Source organism: Typopeltis vanoorti, chromosome 9 (assembly GCF_054136105.1).
Source record: "Typopeltis vanoorti isolate ZY-2024b chromosome 9, IOZ_Tvanoo_1.0, whole genome shotgun sequence".
Taxonomy (NCBI): Eukaryota; Metazoa; Arthropoda; class Arachnida; order Uropygi; family Thelyphonidae; genus Typopeltis; species Typopeltis vanoorti.
Window position 1 is genome coordinate 34,780,110 of NC_143557.1, and position 20,462 is coordinate 34,800,571.

At 35.9% G+C, this 20,462-nt stretch overlaps 1 protein-coding gene across 2 annotated transcripts in view; it reads right to left on the bottom strand.

Moving 5' to 3' along the window:
• Window positions 1-20,462, bottom strand: part of LOC150102965 (sorting nexin-14-like) — a 793,179-nt gene that overhangs the window by 561,963 nt on the left and 210,754 nt on the right. For both annotated transcript variants that reach the window (XM_090397844.1, XM_090397845.1), the window contains one exon: window positions 15,120-15,195. In XM_090397844.1, coding sequence (XP_090253970.1) covers window positions 15,120-15,195 — 76 coding nt within the window. The remainder of the gene's footprint in view (window positions 1-15,119; window positions 15,196-20,462) is intronic.

The following is a 20,462-nucleotide window of genomic DNA, read 5'->3' on the forward strand; positions in this document are numbered from 1 at the left end:
TTTTTTTTTACCACTATGCTGTCAGTGATTGTTTCATCGTCTCTGATTCCTTTTGCAGCACTCTTTCCTCAATTTCTGAGCTTTTTCAACAGCCTCCAGAATATATTGCCAACTTCCTGATATTTATTTTCTATGTTCTGACCAAAGTCTTCCCATGACTTATGTTCAGCTAATTTCACACGGTGTTTAGCTTTCTTACATTTGTCTCTGTATTCTCTAAGAGCCCAAGCTGATTTATTTGCGAGGAACTTTCAATGTTTTCTTCTTTTCCTTCACTTCCTATGTCCATCATGGATTTCTGATTTTTCTATGCTTAAAGACAATCTCACCATATGCCTCTCTGGCTGAATCAATCAATGTTTTCTTCAGAGTTTGCCACTGAATCTCCAAGGTTTGATTTCTGTTTTCAAACTCTTTCACTTTTTCTTCAATAATCTTTGTGTATTTTATACTACAGTTCACATCTGCGAGCTGCTCAACTTTTATTCGCTTTAAAACTTTCTTACATGTTATTCTTTTCAATATGAAATTCAATTTTATTCTACTCAAGACTAAATAGTGATCACTTCCAATTTCAAATCCTCTGTACACTCTAGTGTCCTGGACCAGTATCAACAATAACATAGTCAACGAGACTTTTCTTATTCCTTGCCTCTTCTCTCCATGTGAATCTGTGCACATTTTTATGTTGGAACATTGTGTTAGTAGTAACCTATATGTGCATGTGGTGATGAAATCTTGCTGAAGGTCTCGGATAATGATTTCCCAAATTTCAGAAAAATTCTGAACAAATTCAGCTGCTTCATTTTATCTAAAATCTGAGGAACATCATCTTAAGACTTCAGCAAGATTCTATCAAATACCCATATAGGGTGCCACCAGTTGGGAGTATAGATTTTTTTTTAATGTTGTTTCCATCCAACACAAGGTTATTTACAAACCTATATATACTTTTTGGTACTGTGGATGGGCTAAGGAATTATATATATATATATATATATATATATATATATATATATATATATATATATAATTGATAAAAGAATCAGGGAAAAAATTCCTTAGCCCATCCACAGTACCAAATATATATATATATATATTATTATACATGAGGAATAGATATTTTTGCAATTTGGAATGACTCTTTCTCTGAGCTACAGCAGTTTCTCAATTAAATGCGCTTGATCCCAGGATCCATTTCACCGTTTTGAAGAAAAAGTAAATAAGTAATTAACCTTTTATAAGTTTAGTATAGTGGCTCTACACAAAGAAGGCCAAACAGAACAGTTTATAAGAACAGAAATGTTCTCAAGCAAGCAACAGTAAAGTATTGAGACAGTATTCTAACTGGAGTTTTCAAAATAATCACTGCAATAGCAGTTCAAAGGTAATAACTACATCAAGAGATGAATGAAGATTGAAGAATATCGTGAAGAAAAAATGCTTCCCAAGTGTAAAGTATTTTCACAGGAGATGGAAAGAACTATGTGTGAATGTGTCTAAAACTATGAGGTTGAGAGAACTTCACAAATTGGGTTTTAAATTAGGTATGCCTAAGATGAAGCCACTTATGACTTCCAAGCAAACTTTTACTTCGAAAAATTGCTAAATGAAAAAAATCAGTGACAGCACAGTAGTAAAAAAACACTCAACAGGCAAGCAATCAGGTATACAAATCCATTAATTAAATTAAGGGGATATTAGATCCCACAATGTGGGATCTAATATCCCCTTAATTTAATTAATGTTATTTCACCGAAATGAAGCCTGTTGGCTCTTTATATTTAAGTATACATATCCATACTTGAAGTAGAAAAAGACATCAAAAGCCTGAAATGTGGAAAGGCAGCTGGAGTAGATGATATTCAACCAGAAATGTGCAAGTATGGCAGTATAAAAGTCTTACAGTGGCTGTGCTGCATAGTTCAGAAGGTCTGGACAGAGGAACAAATTCAAGATGATTGGAGCAGAGCTCTCATAGTACCCATATATAAAAAGGGAAATAAAACTGAATGTCAGTATTATAGAGGTATTGCTCTACTGAGTTTTCCTGGTAAGAGTTATGCAAGTATACTTGAGAAACAGATGAGGAGGATTGTGGAAGGGAAGACTGGTGAAGAAGAAGCTGGTTTCAGGCCAAATAGAGGCTGTCAGGATCAGATTTTTACTTTACACTAAATAGTTGAGAAATCATGGGAATATAAAAAAGATCTATATTTAAGTTTTGTAGATGACACAATGAAAAAGGAAAAGTTAGTCCTTGTTGGGGATCTAAATAGCAGAGTTGGAAATAATTGTCAGACATACAAAAATATTTTGGGAAAATATGGAGAATAGAGCAAAGCTAATAATAATGGCAAATACCTGTTGGATTTCTGCACAGGACATAGAGCCAAGAGAGAAGCTATTCAAAACACTACAGTTACATGGTGTGAGTGGGGCATTATAGTCACCAGCACAGCCTGCATTACCATTTAGTCATACTAGGCAACCACCTAGGGCACAAACCATGATGAGGTGCAAAACTTCAAGCTATTCTTTATTCATATTTTACTAAAATATCAAAATTAAATAGTCACATATGATTTAGATATCGATTCTTTTTCCTTATCCCTCACACATCACACTATTTAACTCTTGGTTCTTTTTTGTTCCTTACTTAAATAATTTGAACTTACCGCTATTTAAAATTCAGTTAAGATATATATTTTAAAATATTAACATTTTAAAATATTAAATTTTGGGATTTTATAACTTTTTTTTTGTAAATGAATTATAATAGAGAATTTTCAAATTAATTAAAAAATAAAATAAAAAAGCCTTATTAATTTACCTATTAATTTAACCTGAAAGACAATTTTATTTTGTTTAATGTCAATTAGAAATATTTTAGTTTATGTGGGGATTTTCCAAACAATGTGTGGAGAAAGTGGGGATTTTCAGGATTTAAAATTTCATTTTAAAAAATATCCAACTTGTGAAATAAGGGGTGCACTTGTAAACTTTGCCTACAGTACAAAATAACCTGGCACCGACAGTGGTCAACAGCTAGAATTAAAGGAAGTACAGGAAATGGTTTAATGTTAAATCCGGTGTAAGACAAGGATGTACATTATCCCCTCTGTTATTCATTATCTATATGAATCACATTAAGAATTAAAGTGGTATTAAACCTGATATCAAAATTAGAGATGTTAATGTCAGCTCTTTGCTTTATGCGATGTTATACCTCTAAATAAATCTGCTACAAGTCTGCAAGATTCCTTGACTAAATTGAATAACTGTTGTAATAGATATGGTATGAAGGTCAGCAATAACAAGACAAACACAATGAAAATAAGGAGAAGCATTGAAAATATCAACTGCATTGTGAATGAAGAACCTATAGAACAAGTAAAACATTTCAGCTACTTGGGTACGATTTTTAGTGAATGTGGTACATTAAATATGGAAAAAGACAACAGAATCATCAAAGCTGGTATAGTAAGAAGTCATTGAATAAATTTATATGGAATAAGAGAAATTATTATTATTATTATTCAGGCCTCCATGGAGTCAAAAAACTCATCATGGGAGGTCCTTTCTAAGAAACACAAGTCTATCAAGACTCATCGAGGGAGGTCCCTCCTAGGAAACACAAAGTCTATTATACCACTCCTTAAATGCATTGACCGTTCTCACTCTCACCACTCTATCAGGCAATGCATTCCATGGTTCAATCACCCTCTATGCAAAGAAACCACTCCACACCCTATTTCTCAGATTCCTTTCATAATTTCCAGTGATGGCCCCTTGTCATGACTCATTCCCTGCTATTCAACCAATTAGCCAAAATTAGTTAACCATATACAAGAGATTGTTCAAACCAATTTTAACTCATGGATCTGAGAGCTGAAGTAAAACACTTGACTAAAGATAAAAGATGCTAAGAAAGACTAGGGGCATGAACAGATGGCATCAATGGCAATATCATATTCAAAATGAGGATATTAGGAAAGAACTTCACTTGGTGTCGAGGCTAGCTGGTGAACGGTCGTGCTATCGGAGAGCTCCTGAGAGATTTGTGTTTTTTGTTGATTTATTGGTGTTTTGGATTCAATTTTTTTGTTTTGGTGTTTTGGATTCAATAATTTTGGTATATTATTAGAGCTTTATTAACGTGGTTAGTGTACTAAGTGTTTTATAACATAATCTATGTCGGAAGTCGCCGCTAGCTGAATTCGTAATGAGTAGTGTTCATGCAAGCTCCAGATAAGATAAGTATCATTTTCAGTTATCGATACAAATTACTTAATATTGTGTAGTTTTGTTTTGTTTGCCTTGCGTATTTTAGTGCGTCTATTTTTGGTGTGTTATAACGTTTAATTTGACAAAACACGTTACAGATAAATATGGCACCTGTGCGCAGGAAAATGGCGGCCAGTAATGAAGGTTCGCCATCGTTATCTAAGAACGGTAGCATAAAAGAAATGAGTCAGTGTACTAGCTGTGAAATGTACGGTTTGCGGAGTGCGGTCGGAGTGTGGTTAGATGATGATAAAGGATTGAATGTGTGTAGAAAATGTAGGGAGAATGCGGAATTGAAGTGTATTTCGGATCGTGAGTGTGATATTTTTGTCAACCTTCAAAATGAAGGAAATAGGGATATGACAAGAAACGGCAAGGTTGTACATGAAAATTGTGAGAGTGTGAATGTAGAAAGTGTGAATGATAGTATAAATGGTTTCTCAGAGAACAAAAAAGATGAGATAGATGCATTGAGTGAGATTGCGTTGTTGAATAGTGCGATAGAAAGAGCAAAACAGCAGCTAGAGTGCATGAACAAAAGTAGACTGAATGAACCAACCAATAATAAAAGGTATGACAGGAAAAATAGATGTATGAATGTGAACATGAACAAAATGAAGGATAGAGTGCTGTATGGAGACTCGTTAGTACGAGGTGTGTTAGTAGAGGACTTGACAAAATCGTACCAACCTGGTGCGACCATAAAGGACGTAACTGCGTCTATTAGAGAGCAAAAGGAAAGGGTGAAAGAAATGATTGTTGTGGCAGGTACGAATGATTTGAAAGGAGATAAAATGGAAATGATAGAAGACCTGAATGAATTGTTTGAGGTAGCAAAAGAAAAGAGTGAGAGAGTTAGAATGATTAGTCTTTTGCCACGGTATGACAGTGAAATGTTTAAAAGGAGGGCTATAATTGCAAATGACTTTATGCGTGGGTTATGTATGACGAGTGGTGTGGAATTTGTGGATGTGTGGAGTGAGTTTGATGGGCGAAAGGATCTATATAAGATGGATGGCTTGCATTTGAATGGTTACGGTGTAAGAAGACTTGAGAAAGTGTTGCTGAATGTAGTGGATGTGCAAATTCAGGGAAACTAGATTTGTTAGGGGGGGGGGGGGTAGAGATACAGTCCTTATGGAGGCAGTTGAATGTAAGAATGAATATAATATGCCAGAGCAAATAAGGACAACAAATCAGAGTGGGATAGTTAATATAAGGCATCAAGGTAGGGTTGGGGCTAATGGGGGTCTTAAATTCATGTACACTAATACTAGGAGTATTAGGAACAAGAAGGAAGAGTTTTTGGCCATGGTTGGCACTTCCAGACCACAGGTTATAGGTATTAGTGAAACATGGCTGACTGTAGATGATATAACTAGTGGGATTGAATGTGATGGGTATAGTGTGTTCAGGAATGACAGAGAGAATAAAATGGGGGGAGGAGTATTGCTGATGATAGCTGATGAGCTCCAGCCAAGGAGAATAGAAGTTGAATTGCAGGATAGAGAAAAGAGCACATTTGAGGCCATTTGGTGTGAGATTGTGGCTAGCAGAATTAAATATACAATTGGGTGCTGCTATAGACCAGGTGATGGAAAAGATGGTGGTGACAGTATGCACAAGCAAATAGAAGAAATGGGTGGAAGGAAGGTGATTATTATGGGAGATTTCAACTATGGTCGCATTGATTGGAGTGAGGAGAGGACACACGGGAGGAAGGAACTGGATTTTATGCGGTTATTAAGGGATAACTATCTGCGACAGCATGTAATGGAAAATACTAGGGGTCAGAGAGTGCTTGACCTAGTAATTACATCTGAGGATTTGGCTGTAACAAATATGACCACATTGCCACCAATCGGTGAGAGTGATCATAGGGTCTTAACTTGGGAGGTGGCTAAAGGTGTAGAATTTTCAATTAACACAGGGTACATGTGGAATTATCGGGCGGGAAAGTACGACAAGCTTAGGAGTTTGATTGGTTCAGTGCCATGGCATGTACAACTGCAAGGACTAGAAGTTGATAGTGCATGGGAGGTAGTTAAGAAGTGCTTGCATGAAGCAATGGCTGACTGTATACCTAGAGTCCGAATAATAAATCAAGTAGGGGTTAAATGGATGAATAACACCATTAAGCTTGAGTTGCAAAAAAAGAAACAACTATGGAGGGAATTTAAGGAGAAGGGTGACCGGCAGGCACATGAACGGTATAAAGCGCAGGCCAGAAGGGTGATGAGTGTGGTAAGAAAAGCAAAGAAGGATTACGAAAGAACATTGGCCATGCAGGCTAAAGAGAATCCTAAACAGTTTTTTAGATATGTAGCAAGTAAAAGGAAAAATGTACATGGCAGATTGATTTTAAAGAATGCCGATGGTAGGGAGGTAACTGAATCAGTTGAGATAGTTGAGTTACTGAGTGAGCACTTTGCAAAAGTATATCATCCAGGTGGTGACATTGCAGAAACGAATAAACCAGTAGATTATACGGGAATTGTGGTTAATGAAGTGGAGGTGAGTAGTCTATTGCATAACCTCAATGTCAATACATCTGTGGGATTGGATGGTATACCAGCTCGTGTTGTATGAGAAGCAGCTAAAGAAATGTCAGTACCCTTGACCATTTTGTTTAATTTGAGTCTCGGGTCTGGGTTAGTCCCGAGCGGGTGGAAAGAGGGCAAAATAGTTCCACTGCACAAAGGTGGTTCCAAGACTGCTGTTGTAAATTACCGACCGATTAGCATATCAGGAATCATTGTCAAGGTCTTAGAGAAAATAGTCAAGAGGAAAATACAAGATTGGATAGAAGAAAATGGGATACTGTATCGAGGACAGCATGGTTTTGTGAAGGGTAGGTCATGCCTCAGTAACTTGCTCACGTATTATAACACAGTGACGGCTGAACTGGATAAGGGTAATGGGTTTACGGTGATTCTACTGGACCTTGCCAAGGCCTTTGACAGGATTCCACATGGAATTCTAATCAGTAAATTGCAGCATATGGGAATGGACATAGGGTTGGTGAGATGGATAGGAGGGTGGTTGATGGAGAGATATCAGAGAGTGGTTTACTCGGGAGTAGAGTCCACAAGACGGCCTGTGACTAGTGGTGTGCCACAAGGATCTGTTCTTGGACCACTGCTGTTTAATTTGTTCATAAATGATATAGGAAATGATCTGAGAGGAACAGTTCATTTGTTTGCGGATGATGCGAAGTTGGGTAGGGCAATAGTGAATGCAGATGACGTCAAAATTTTGCAGGATGATTTGGATAGATTGGAGGTCTGGGCTAAGGAGAATGGATGTCAGTTTAATGTGGCAAAATGTAAGGTTATGCATTTTGGGGTGAAAAGATTGGCGGCAGTTTACTGCATTGGTGGAACCCAGCTCCAGGAAATTGATGAGGCACGAGATTTAGGAGTGTTGGTGGATAAGGAATTGAAATTTAGGGGACACATTGCAAAAGTGACCAAAACAGCTCATCAAATCACTTGGTTGCTGAAGAATACGTTGGCAAGCAGAGACAAGCAGGTTATTGTTCCTCTCTATCGAGCCTTGATAAGACCCCATCTAGACTACTGTGCTCAGATTTGGTCACCTAGGTTTCTTCTTGATGGGGAGGAGGTGGAGAGGATCCAGAGGCGAGTGACCAAGATGATAGCAGGTCTGTGGAATGAACCGTATGAGAACAGGTTGAGGATTTGTGGGTTGCAAAAATTGGTTGATAGGCAGAGGAGGGGAGATATGATTGAGACATTCAAATTACTGAAAGGTTTCTATAAAATTAATTCAGAAGATATTTTTGAGAACAGGGCTGGTTGTGGGAGGACTAGGGGACATCCATGGAAACTGGGCAAAAGTGTGGTTAGTAAAGGTGTTAGAGCTGGGTTCTTTACTTTTAGAGTAGTGAATGAGTGGAATGCGCTCCCTGAGTCTGTAGTGGATGCTGTGACAGTGAATGAGTTTAAGGCGAGGTATGATAGATACTGTATGAATGTCAGATAGTTGTGATGAATATGATTTGGGGCCTCCCTCGATGAGTCTAATGACTCCCTGGAGTTGCCCGTAATAATAGTAATAATAGTAATAACTTGACATTGTCAGAATTCAGGAATGCGACACCAGAACTAATCTCAGGTGGTATGGTCACTTAAACAGAATGGGAGAGGATAGATTAGCAAAACAAAGTGTTCTCTACTAGGTTGGCAGGAAAAAGACCAGAGGAAGACCAAGATAGGTAAAAAGTACCTTAGAAGATAGAAATATAAGATCTGATCATGTTGGGTAACAGGTTGATCTGGAGGAAAATTATAGATGGGAAGTTAGTAATGATGTAAATTTTTCATGCAGTGCTATCATATCTTGTACACCCCTTGAGGGTACGTGGCAGGAATTTGATGATGATGATATTTAAATGTTTGGCATCTAATGCTGTTTGCAAAGACTAACAAAATTTTCTCTCCATTGTATCATAGTAATGGTTCTAATTTTTCTCATAAAACTTGATGTCTCATTTATGAAGCATTTTGTGGGTCAGTTGAAAAGAGCTCATGTGATGACAAAGCTCAAGCTTCACTCTTATGATATTCAATACCTCGAAGATGTTTTTCAATATGTTGCTCAATATTGAAAAACGTGTGTGTGTGTGTGTGTGTCTGTGAATTGATATAATTCACAGACACACACACAGAATTACAGAGAATTACATACACACAGAATTACAGAGTCTGTGAATTGATATAATTCACAGACACACACACACACACACACACACAGGCTTCATGTAAATTACCTTAATGTGTGAATTGTGACGGATTATGAAAGGGGTCATTACCCAGACTCATTTTGACCTTTACTAAGGGCTCATCAGTGGTAGATAGACCACGGAAGAAATTAAGGCTGAATCAATGCACAAGTTACACATGTTCCATATACAATTAGTAAAATTGAGTATTGACACATTATTAAAATTTTCTGGATCAGAGATAGCTGAAGAAAGATTTTTACTTAGTTATATAAGTGTATTAAATATATATATATATATATATATATATTTGGAATATTATGAAAAAGCTTTAATGACTGATACCGAGAGATAAAAAGATGACATGATATATTTGAAAAGATACTACTAGTACACTAGTTTCGTTGAATTGATCAACATCTTCAGGTATCACAATCAAAGAAGTATATAAAGAATTACAGAGTCTTAAAATTGTAATAACAGAACAAGTACAAAAAGACAGTAGCATGTTTGTTTGGAACTCAAGCTCGCATCTTGTTTTCAAACACGCTACTGCCTTTTTGTACTTGTTCTGTTATTACAATTTTAAGTCTCTGTAATTCCTTATATACCTCTTTGATTGTGATACCTGAAGATGTTGATCAATTCAACAAAACTAGTGTACTAGCAGTATCTTTTCAAATATATCATGTCATCTTTTTATCTCTCAGTGTCAGTCATTAAAGCTTTTTCATATATATATATATATATATATATATATATATATACTATGAGAATTCATTTTTACTCAGTTGGAATATTATGGAAAAGCATTAATGACTGTTACCGAGAGATAAAAAGATGACAAGATATATTTATAAAAATACTACTAGTTTACTAGTTTCGTTGAATAGATCAACATCCTCAGGTATCACAATCAAAGAAGTATATAAAAAAATTACAGAGACTTAAAATTGTAATAATAGAACAAGTATAAAAAGACAGTAGCGTGTTTGAAAAACAAATGCGAGTATGAGTTCCAAACAAACGTATACTACGCACTGTTGCGAGTGCGCCAGTGCTGAACATAAGCAACGTGTACGTCAGAGAGATTGTAACTCAGGCTGTTGTTGATATGAGAGGAATATAGAGAAATTTCCCTGGATTCGACAATCTTTCTTTCAAGTTCATCGTAGCACACATGGATGTTAGAAGTTTGAGTCAAGTTTACAATGTGTTGGCAGCCTTCGTCTGAGTTAGCTGAAAAGAGAACGTGGCTAGAGAGAGCGCTAGCTCTAGTCCTGTTATAGGAGATATCTCTACGGTGTTCATCCAAACGTAGAAGGATGGATTTAGCAGTCTGTCCATAGTATGGCTTTCCACAATCACACAAAATCTTGTACACTCCTGGAAACTGAGTAGGAAGATGTTTCTGTTTATGTTTGCTAAGTAATGAACGAAGTTTTGGAAGTGTAGTGAAGCAAGTTTTGAAGTTAAATTTCTTGAGGATCTTGGCCAGTTTTTGTGAAAGAGAGCTGATGTAAGGCAAGGAGATGAAGGCTCTTGGGGAAGAGGGAGCTTCAGAAGTAGTTGAGTGCCTGGGGGAAAGAAATTTGTCAATTTTCTTTGGAGAGAAACCATTGTTGATAAAAGTTTTTTTAGGAAAAAGGAGTTCATTTTCAATTTCTCTTTCTTCTTTAAATTAGCATTAAAAATTTAAAGAGCATTAAAATCTCAATTTTTAGAAAGCCTACTCATACTGATAGATACCTTCATGCTTCCTCCCATCACTATCCCCCACAAAAATGTGGTATTATTTCCACCTTAGCTCACTGAGCCAAATCATTACTTACAGAAGAAAGAGAAATTGAAAATGAACTCCTTTTTCTTAAAAAAAACTTTTATCAACAATGGTTTCTCTCCAAAGAAAATTGACAAATTTCTTTCCGCCAGGCACTCAACTACTTCTGAAGCTCCCTCTTCCCCAAGAGCCTTCATCTCCTTGCCTTACATCAGCTCTCTTTCACCAAAACTGGCCAAGATTCTCAAGAAATTTAACTTCAAAACTTGCTTCACTACGCTTCCAAAACTTCGTTCATTACTTAGCAAACATAAACAGAAACATCTTCCTACTCAGTTTCCAGGAGTGTACAAGATTTTGTGTGATTGTGGAAAGCCATACCATGGACAGACTGCTAAATCCATCCTTCTATGTTTGGATGAACACCATACAGATATCTCCTATAACAGGACTAGAGCTAGCGCTCTCTCTAGCCATGTTCTCTTTTCAGCTAACTCAGCCGAAGGCCGCCAACACATTGTAAACTTGACTCAAACTTCTAACATCCATGTGTGCTACGATGAACTCGAAAGAAAGATTGTCGAATCCAGGGAAATTTCTCTAGATTCCTCTCATATCAACAACAGCCTGAGTTACAATCTCTCTGATGCACACGTTGCTTCTGTTCAGTACTGGCGCACTCGCGATAGCGTGTAGCATACATTTGTTTGGAACTCATACTCGCATTTGTTTTTCAAACACGCTACTATCTTTTTATACTTGGTCTGTTATTACAATTTTAAGTCTCTGTAATTTTTTTATATACTTCTTTGATTGCGATACCTGAGGATGTTGATCTATTCAACGAAACTAGTAAATTAGTAGTATCTTTTTAAATATATCTTGTCATCTTTTTATCTCTCGGTAACAGTCATTAAAGCTTTTCCATATATATATATATATACAATATATACAAGGGTGATCTGAAAAGTTCTTGGCTTAACAATGAAAAAAAGAATTTATAATTTTAAACTTATTTATATTTTTCAACATAATCTCCCTTAAGACTAATACATTTATTCCAACAATGCTCCAGCGCCATTATCCTGTCCCTGCAGTGGTTCTCAGTAAGATCTGCAAAATACCCCTCTACAGCTGCAGTCACCTCTTGATTTGAATAAAAATGCTGACCAGCAAGGAAGAGTTTTAGTTTGGGGAAGAGATAGAAGTCAGAGGGAGCCAAGTCTGGGGAACAGGGTGGATATTCCAACAATTCATAGTGCAGAACCCTTAATTTTCAAATTGCCAAAACACCTTTGTGGGCAGGTGCATTGTCCTGATGAAAGATTTTTTCTTTTGCAAACCAAGTCTTTTCTCACAAATTTTTTTTTCTCTAGTCTGGTTAAAAAATCGGAATAATATTCGGTAATATTGTTTTACCCTTTTCAAGATAATTAATAAACAAAATGCCTTTAGCATCCCAAAACACTGATGCCATGACCTTTCCTGCTTATGAAACCAACTTTGTCTTCTTTGGTGCTGAACACCAGCTTCTGTCCACTGTTTTGACTGCTGTTTGGAATCTATTTAATGGTGAATCCAAGTCTCATCCATAATAATAAATCAATGCACAAAATCAGTTTTATTTTTGTTAAAATGCTGCAAGCACTGTTCAGAGATTTTCATGCGAGTGAGTTTTTGATCTGCTGTGAGCAAGCACAGCACCCATCTTGCACAAAGCTTTTTCATTTGCAATTCTTCGTGCAAAATATATCCTACATGTTCTTTTGAAATGCGTATAGTCTCAGCAATTTCATGCACTTTGACTCGCCGATCATCCAATACCATATCGTGCACTTGATCAATGATTTCTGGTGTTCTTACACTTTCTGGACGTCCTTCACGTGGATCATCTGCAAGGCTGGTACGGCCACTTTTAAACTCAGCAGCCCATTTATTAATTGTCGTAAACAAAGGAGAAGAGTATCCATAAACTTTTATGAACTTCGAATGAATTTCTTTTGCCATTAAACCTTCTTTTACAAAGAATTTTATTAACTGCACAATACTCAATTTTATCCATTTCAAGGGATACAGACAACACTTTTGCTTCAGACAGCTGTATAAAACAAACTACTTGATAGAATGACTTGCAATTTCACATGGATGCTAATGACAGATGTACCAACTTAGAATAAAAAAAATCTTGCCGATAGTGTTGCCACCTATGGTCGAGGCCGAGAACTTTTCAGACCACCCTCGTGTATATGTATGTGTATATATATATATATATTTTTTTTTTTAAATTTTTTTTTTTTTTTTATTTTACTTAACAAGAAATTCTTGTTTTAATCCTTACTGGTGTAAGCAAACAAAATTTGCACATAAAGCATCTCCATGACTGCACTATTTACTTCACTATTAAGAAAGCTGATGAGTCAGAAGCTACCTCTACATACACAAGCAGGCTAGTCATGAAAATACCTTGCAAACTTACTTGATAACCCATGGATGATGATTAAAACAAGAATATAATTTCTTTTCAAGCAAAATATTCTTTATAACCAAGTGAAAAAAATTCCTACACATTTCTCTGATACAGAGTGTTTAAATAATACATCATTACTTATATATGGAAAAAATATGAATTCTACAGTACTTCAACCCTAATATCTTCCTGGTTCTAGCTCCCACCAGAGATATTTCAATAATGTTGATATCTGGGAAATGTGCTGAAGGGCTTCTCCTGGTCTCCAACAAGGTAGGCCTATACCTGCTGGAAGCCCTGCCCTGTTGCTGTGCTGAAAGGGTGAAGCAAAGAGATTTGTAAGTTTTTTTTTATTATTTTATTTTTTAGTTAAGAGAGCAACCTTTTTAGGTGAGTTGTGAGTTTTTGGAACCAAGAGAATACCGAATCAATGAAATCCTCAATAAAGGTTGAAACTGGTCCGGGTAGTTACCATTGCCATAATTTACAGCATGCGAAATATAACACATTTTGTCTCACTACTTCCAAAAGGAAATGTGCTTTACAATATTCTAATATAATTTATGTGAGGTCTACATACAAAGCCTCTATATATACAAATGGACTGGTCATGAAGATATTCATCACACAAACTTTGTTGGCTTACACTTCAGTAAGGATTAAAACAAGAATATGACTTAAGTATAAATAGCTAATAAGCTTCATTTCGGCAATGAAAACATTACTAAAATTAAGGGGATATTAAATCCCACATAGTTTTAAAACTGAATAAGAAACTCAATGATAGGAATCAGAGAGTTTATTCGGCAAGAAACTCTCTGATTCCTATCATTGAGTTTCTTATTCGGTTTTAAAACTATGTGGGATTTAATATCCCCTTAATTTTAGTAATACAAGAATATGATTTCATGTCAAGTATAATATACTTAAATCAAGTGAAAATGGCAAATGGGAAACCTTGTTTCTATCAGAGTTTATTTCTGACTTGAACAGAAACTTCAGCCATATTCTCGGCCTAAACTGACTTTCATTACCAATACAGAAAATCATGAACAAATCCAAATACAAACACAGAAAACTGTCTCTTGTACGAATGGCAGTTGCCCTTGGTTTCTTTTGAACATTGTGGTGCAACTTCTAACCATTTATTTCACTCCTCACATCCATACACCACTGCTAACCTCTCAGTATTTTCTCCTCCAATTCCTGCACAGATGACCAATGCAATTCACACCTCCTACCACATCAAAAATGGTTCAACTTCTGGTATCTTTCAGTTGTAAAACATCCTAAAAATACTGAGTGGTCTAGATATAAAAAAAAAGAGAGAAAGTTCCTACTCAACTGTGATTGTGTGTGTGTGTGTGTGTAGTGAGTGAGAGAAAGTCATTAATAGTAAACTTCACAACTGGAGGTGGCCAGTCAATCAGAGAAGCTCAACTAATCTATACAATACACATGCACAGGCCATGAAAAGGTCTATCTGAGTGCAAATCAGTAATTTTAACATTTCCAGGACATCTGATTAGATCAAGAATAAATAATACATACTCAACAAACAACAGCCACATGGTGTTTCTGACTTAGAGGAAACTATACCATTCAGTGCATGCTATAGTGGAATGCTGCATCTGTTAAGATTTTCCTACCAATGCAGGAACCTTAAAGTGCTGTTCTTTCACTTACCCTCTTTCTCAGTGCTTCAGTCTTACAACTGTAATTTTTTATTCATTTGCTCATAATAGACTTGCTCATTTTTTTAATGAAAATGTACATATATTGAATAAGGTAAAAAGAAAAAAAATTAAGTATCATCTATTTCTACAAAGTTCAATACCTACTGGATCTGCAATTATATCCATTGCTGGAAGGAATAATGAACCTGTAAGAATTTCTCTAACAAGACTGCATGCACTTCTGAAATAATAAAAAATAAAATTTAATAGATATTATTTCTGGAAAATTTTCCATGTTACTCCTCTAAATAAATATTAATTTTTATGGCTATTGTGCCTATTTTTGTTTAGGATTACCCCTTTTTGTGATGACATAGGCTTTATACTCAATTTTTAGGGTATTACTGATGTTTTAAAGATACAGATATATGAAGAAGATAAGGAAGGAATAATTTTGGACATACCTTTATAGGATGTTCCTGGTTTGTCATCTTATTGAGTAGCATCTGGCAATATGACTGAGATGAAAGGAAGAGGTGGGGATGGAAATGTGGAGATAAAGAGATGTGGGAGAATTGCAGGTCAGACACAAAGTATGTGAAATTTAAAAGTCAGGTTTAAGGGTGGGCAGTGAATACTTTGGAAAGAAGGTGAAAGATAGAAATTTTTTGGGAAAAGGAGAATGATAAAATATGAGGTAAACAAGATTAGGGGTAGGAGTAATAGGGTGTGAGCCGTTTTGACTGTGTGCGTCTTCAGAGCTCATGGGAAAAGTGGAGGCTATGTCATGTCGGCTTGGTGGTTTTTGTCTTGGGTGTATCTGTGTTGTTTTCTATTGGTCAGAGTCATGACTTAATTTTTATGTTTTGGAGCTTCCAACTCTCAAAGCTTATATACGGGCAGTGAACGTTGAGTTTTTGTCACATTTTATGGCTATCATTTCCAATATTGTAAGCATTGTTTCATTTTCCTGTATGTTTACTATTACGGCTTTGTCGATTTGCGGGTCATGCTTTTGTTTGAGAGCATGGACTGCTATTTCTGTTTTTCCTGTATTTTGTTTTTCTTTTGATCATTATGTTTCTTATTGCTTAGAACTGCTATGTCGCAGTCAGAACATCTAAGCAATAAGAAATCCAGAGCATTCCAGAACATCTAAGCAATAAGAAGCATGATAACCAAAAGAAGAACAGAATACAAAATACAGGAAAAACAGAAATAGCAATTCACGCTCTTGAACAGAAGCATACCCTGCAAATCAACAAAGCCATAATAGTAGACATATAGTAAAATGAAACAATGCTTAGAATATCAGAAACAATAGCCATAAAATGTGACAAAACTGAATAAACATTCACTGCTCCTATATAATCTCCAAGAGTTGGAAGCTCCAAAACATAAAAATTAGGTCAAGACTCTGAATAGAAAACAACACAGATACACCCAAGACAAAAACACCAAGCCAACATGACATAGCCTCCACTTTTCCCACGAGCTCCGAAGACAACACACAGTCAAAATGGCTCACACCCCGTTACTCCCACTCCTAATCTTGTTTTCATCATATTCTATCCTTCTCCTTTCTAACTTTCAGCTTCTTCCCAAAGAATTCACCGCGCCCTCTTAAATCCAGGGTTTTAAATTTCACATACCTTGTGTCTGACCCACAATTCTCCCACATCACTCTATTTCCACATTTCCACCACCCCTTCCTTTCAGTCATACTCAAGTAATATCGCCATATGCTGGATGCCACTCAACCAGGAACATCCTACAAAGATATGTCCAAAATTATTCTTCCCTTATATTCTTCATATATCTATATCTTTAAAACATGAGTGATGCCCTAAAAATTGAGTACAATGCCAATGACATCATAAAAAGAGGTAGTACCCCTAAAGAAAAATAGGCAAAATAGCCATAAATAAGAAAATTTAATAGAATAAATGAAGGACAAACGTATTCAAGTTTTTTTTTTTTCATTTGTAATGATTCCAACAAATATCCTACAAAATGTATTTATATAAACAGAAGTGATTAAAACTACATTTTTAATCACTTTATTTTTTTTTGGTATTTCAATTGCTTCTTTTACTGTTTTCTCTGGCAAAGACTTTGTAATTATAATTGAATTATTTGAGATAAAACAACATATACATTCAATGAGGCAGTCACGATGAATAGAACAAAAGAAAATTGATTTTTTTTTTTTTTTTTTTTTGTAAAAGTGTGTTTAAAAGAACAAGATCTCATTTTAGTAGACTGATGAAGTAATAGAAATAGACTTAGTAGACTACAGAGAAGATGTAATTTGCAGAGTCTGGTGGAGAGAAGGAAGAGGGGAGATATGATAGAGACCTACAAGTTGGTAAGGGGTTGTTATAAGATCAATGGTGGAGAAGTTCTACAGAGAATAGTGGGAGATCAGGGGAGAACCAGAGGTCATCCCTGGAAACTGTATAAAGAGGGTGTGAGTAGGGGAGTGAGAGGCAGGTTTTTTTCGTGCAGAGTTGTGAATGACTGGAATGCCTTGCCTGAGAGTGTGGTGTCTGCAAGGAGTTTGAGTGTGTTCAAGGCATGGTATGATGAGATGTGTGTGTGATAAAAGGACCTCCCAGATGAGTCTTTGACTCCATGAGGTCTTGTTTAATAATAATAATAAAGTTTTTTAGTTTTATTAAACAGGGTGGCCATAAAATAACTTTCCCTCTTTGGAGGCATCTGTAGCTAAAACCAATAAATGGAATGAGACCAAATTTTATATTGAGACTTTTGAAGGCATGGAAAGATGATTTCCACAAAAAAAATATTTAGTACCAAACGTTGCCGATAGGGGAAATTTTGGCACTGGTGGAACTGAAAACAAGCGGGTAATTACATCAAAGGCAGATAAAATGGAATAATAACATTTCGACGGTGTAAGTGACAGCCGCGTCACTCATTCCAGCAGGATATGTGGTACGTTACAATGATAATAAGAATAATAATAAATTAAACTAAAACAACAACTTGCGAGTGACACAGAAATTAATGCAGTGATTGAACTCACAGGAAATAATCTTTTATTCATCTTCTTGACTGCTTTTCGTCCTCTGCCAGGCCTAACTCCTAGTGATTCAGTTTCTTCAAACTTCTTAATCATAGCTCTCAGTGCTACTGCTGACACAGGACCTGTATGCAGGTTATGAAGCCTTCTAATTTCCCAGAGGGCCGCTACAGCATTGCACTGTTTAAGGTAAAACAACTTAACAAGTAAAGCATGCTGAGGCAAGGTAGGATGCATACTGAGCACAATTCATCTGTCATTCGAATAACTGCCTGAACATTCCTAATCCCTTTTTAAGTGGAATTGGTGGCACTGTTGTCATGTACGCACAGTAAAATTTTCATAATCCTTTTTACCTGCGTTTACTGCAAATATTTGACTGCTTTCGGCTCTGCAGCACCAAATTACCCCTATTGGCAACTTTTGGTACTAAATCTTTGTTTCGCAGAATGCATCTCCCCATGCCTTCGAAAGTCTCAATATAAAATGTGGTCTCATTCCATGCATTAGTTTTAGCTACAGATACCTCCAAAGAGGGAAAGTTAATTTATGGTCACCCCCTGCATGTACATTTACATAAAATCATCTTGCATTACAGTTTAAATCAAATCTAAATCCCAAATTGCCAGCTCATCCTTGTTCTTTCAGTATCCAGGTCAATACCTAACAGAGTGCACCACAAGTAGGTAAGAAATGGACATTAGGTCAGAACCCTTAAGCACCCCACACATATAGAAATGTTTTGGGAAAATGTAGAGAAAAGAGCAAACCAAATAAAAAAAAAAATGATAAGTACCTGTTGGATTTCTGTTCAGAATATGGATTACTTATTACTAACAGCATGTTCCAACATAAAAATGTGCACAAATTCACTCGGAGAGAAGATGAAAGAAATAAGAAAAGTCTTATTGACCATGTTATTATTTTCCTACTGGTTCAGGACACAAGAGTATAAAGAGGATTTGAAATTGGAAGTGATCGGTACTCAGTTTTGAGTAGGATAAAACTGAATTTCATACTGAAAAGGAGTGTGTGTAAGAAAGTCTCAAAGAATCAAAGTGGAGAAGTTTTCAGCAGTGAATTGTAGAAAACTGGAGATTCAGTAACAAATCCTTAAGAAAACATTGATTGATTGATTCAACAAGAGAAGCATGTGGTAAGGTTGTCTGCAATGATACAAAAATCAGAACTCCATGGTGGACACAAGAAGTTTAAGAGGCAGTCAAGGAAAAGCAGAAAGCATATCTATCAAAAGTTCCTAGCAAGTAAGTTACAACTTGTGATCTTAGAGAATACAGACAAAAATGTAAGAAGGCATATCACTCTGTAAAACTAGCTAAACAAAAATCAGAGGACTCTGGGAATAACATAAAAAATAAATATCAGGAAAATATTCTGCAGTTGTCAGGGGGGAGCAGAGCCCCCTAGTACATATATATGTTTTACTTTGGTCTCAAGGCAATAATTTCCTGTATTTTAAAAATAATTCAGTTTAAAGGCATTCCACTAATCAGATATGAACGGTTGGGAATTTTCATAACATTTGATACAAATATAGAGATGTTTTAACAAACCTGAGCATCTGATAGGATACAACAAGTATGTACACATAATATATGTTTTTATTATTATTATTGTTAACATTTGACCTCCATGGAGGCAGAGACTCATCGTGGAAAGTACTCGCAATTGAATACAATGCTCATCCAACTGTCTTAAACTGATTCAACATGTCCACATCCACAACACACTCAGGCAATGCATTCCACTCACCAACCACCTCCATGCAAAGAACCTGTGTCTCACTCCTTTGCTCACACCCTCCTTATACAGTTTCCAGCAATGGCCTCTTGTTCTACTCCACTCTCCCATTCTATGAAAAATCTCTTCCAATGTAAAAATTTTTCCATAAAAACGTAGTTTTTTCTGTTTGTTTGAGTTAAAACCCAATGTCATGAATTATCAAAACATTTGGTTATGAATCTTGTAGAATCTAAAGTAAAGTTATAAGTTCACAACGAATCCTGCTAGTTGCAGCACAAATTTATATTGCAGGTATACACACACGCGTGCATACACACACAATATAAATTGACAGAGTAGTTCTGCAACACACATTCCTTAATGTTAACGATCATAGTGGAGAATTTATGGAGACAAAAACACACATTAGAGTAATTACTTCACTTATAATTAAAAAAATAACACTCAACATTTCGAATTCTGTATTGAAGTCATCATCAGGAAAACAAACACATGCACAAGACACAAGCTACATGACACTACACAAAAGTAAGATAAATCTAAATGCTTTGTTAATCATTTATCCTAGCCTGACCTCTGGTGGGGAAAAAATACTAAATTAAACATATACAAAAATTTAAATTAACAAAATAAAATAAAATTTTTATACATTATTATTTGACACTTCCAGGGAGTCCTAAGACTCATTGAGGGAGGGC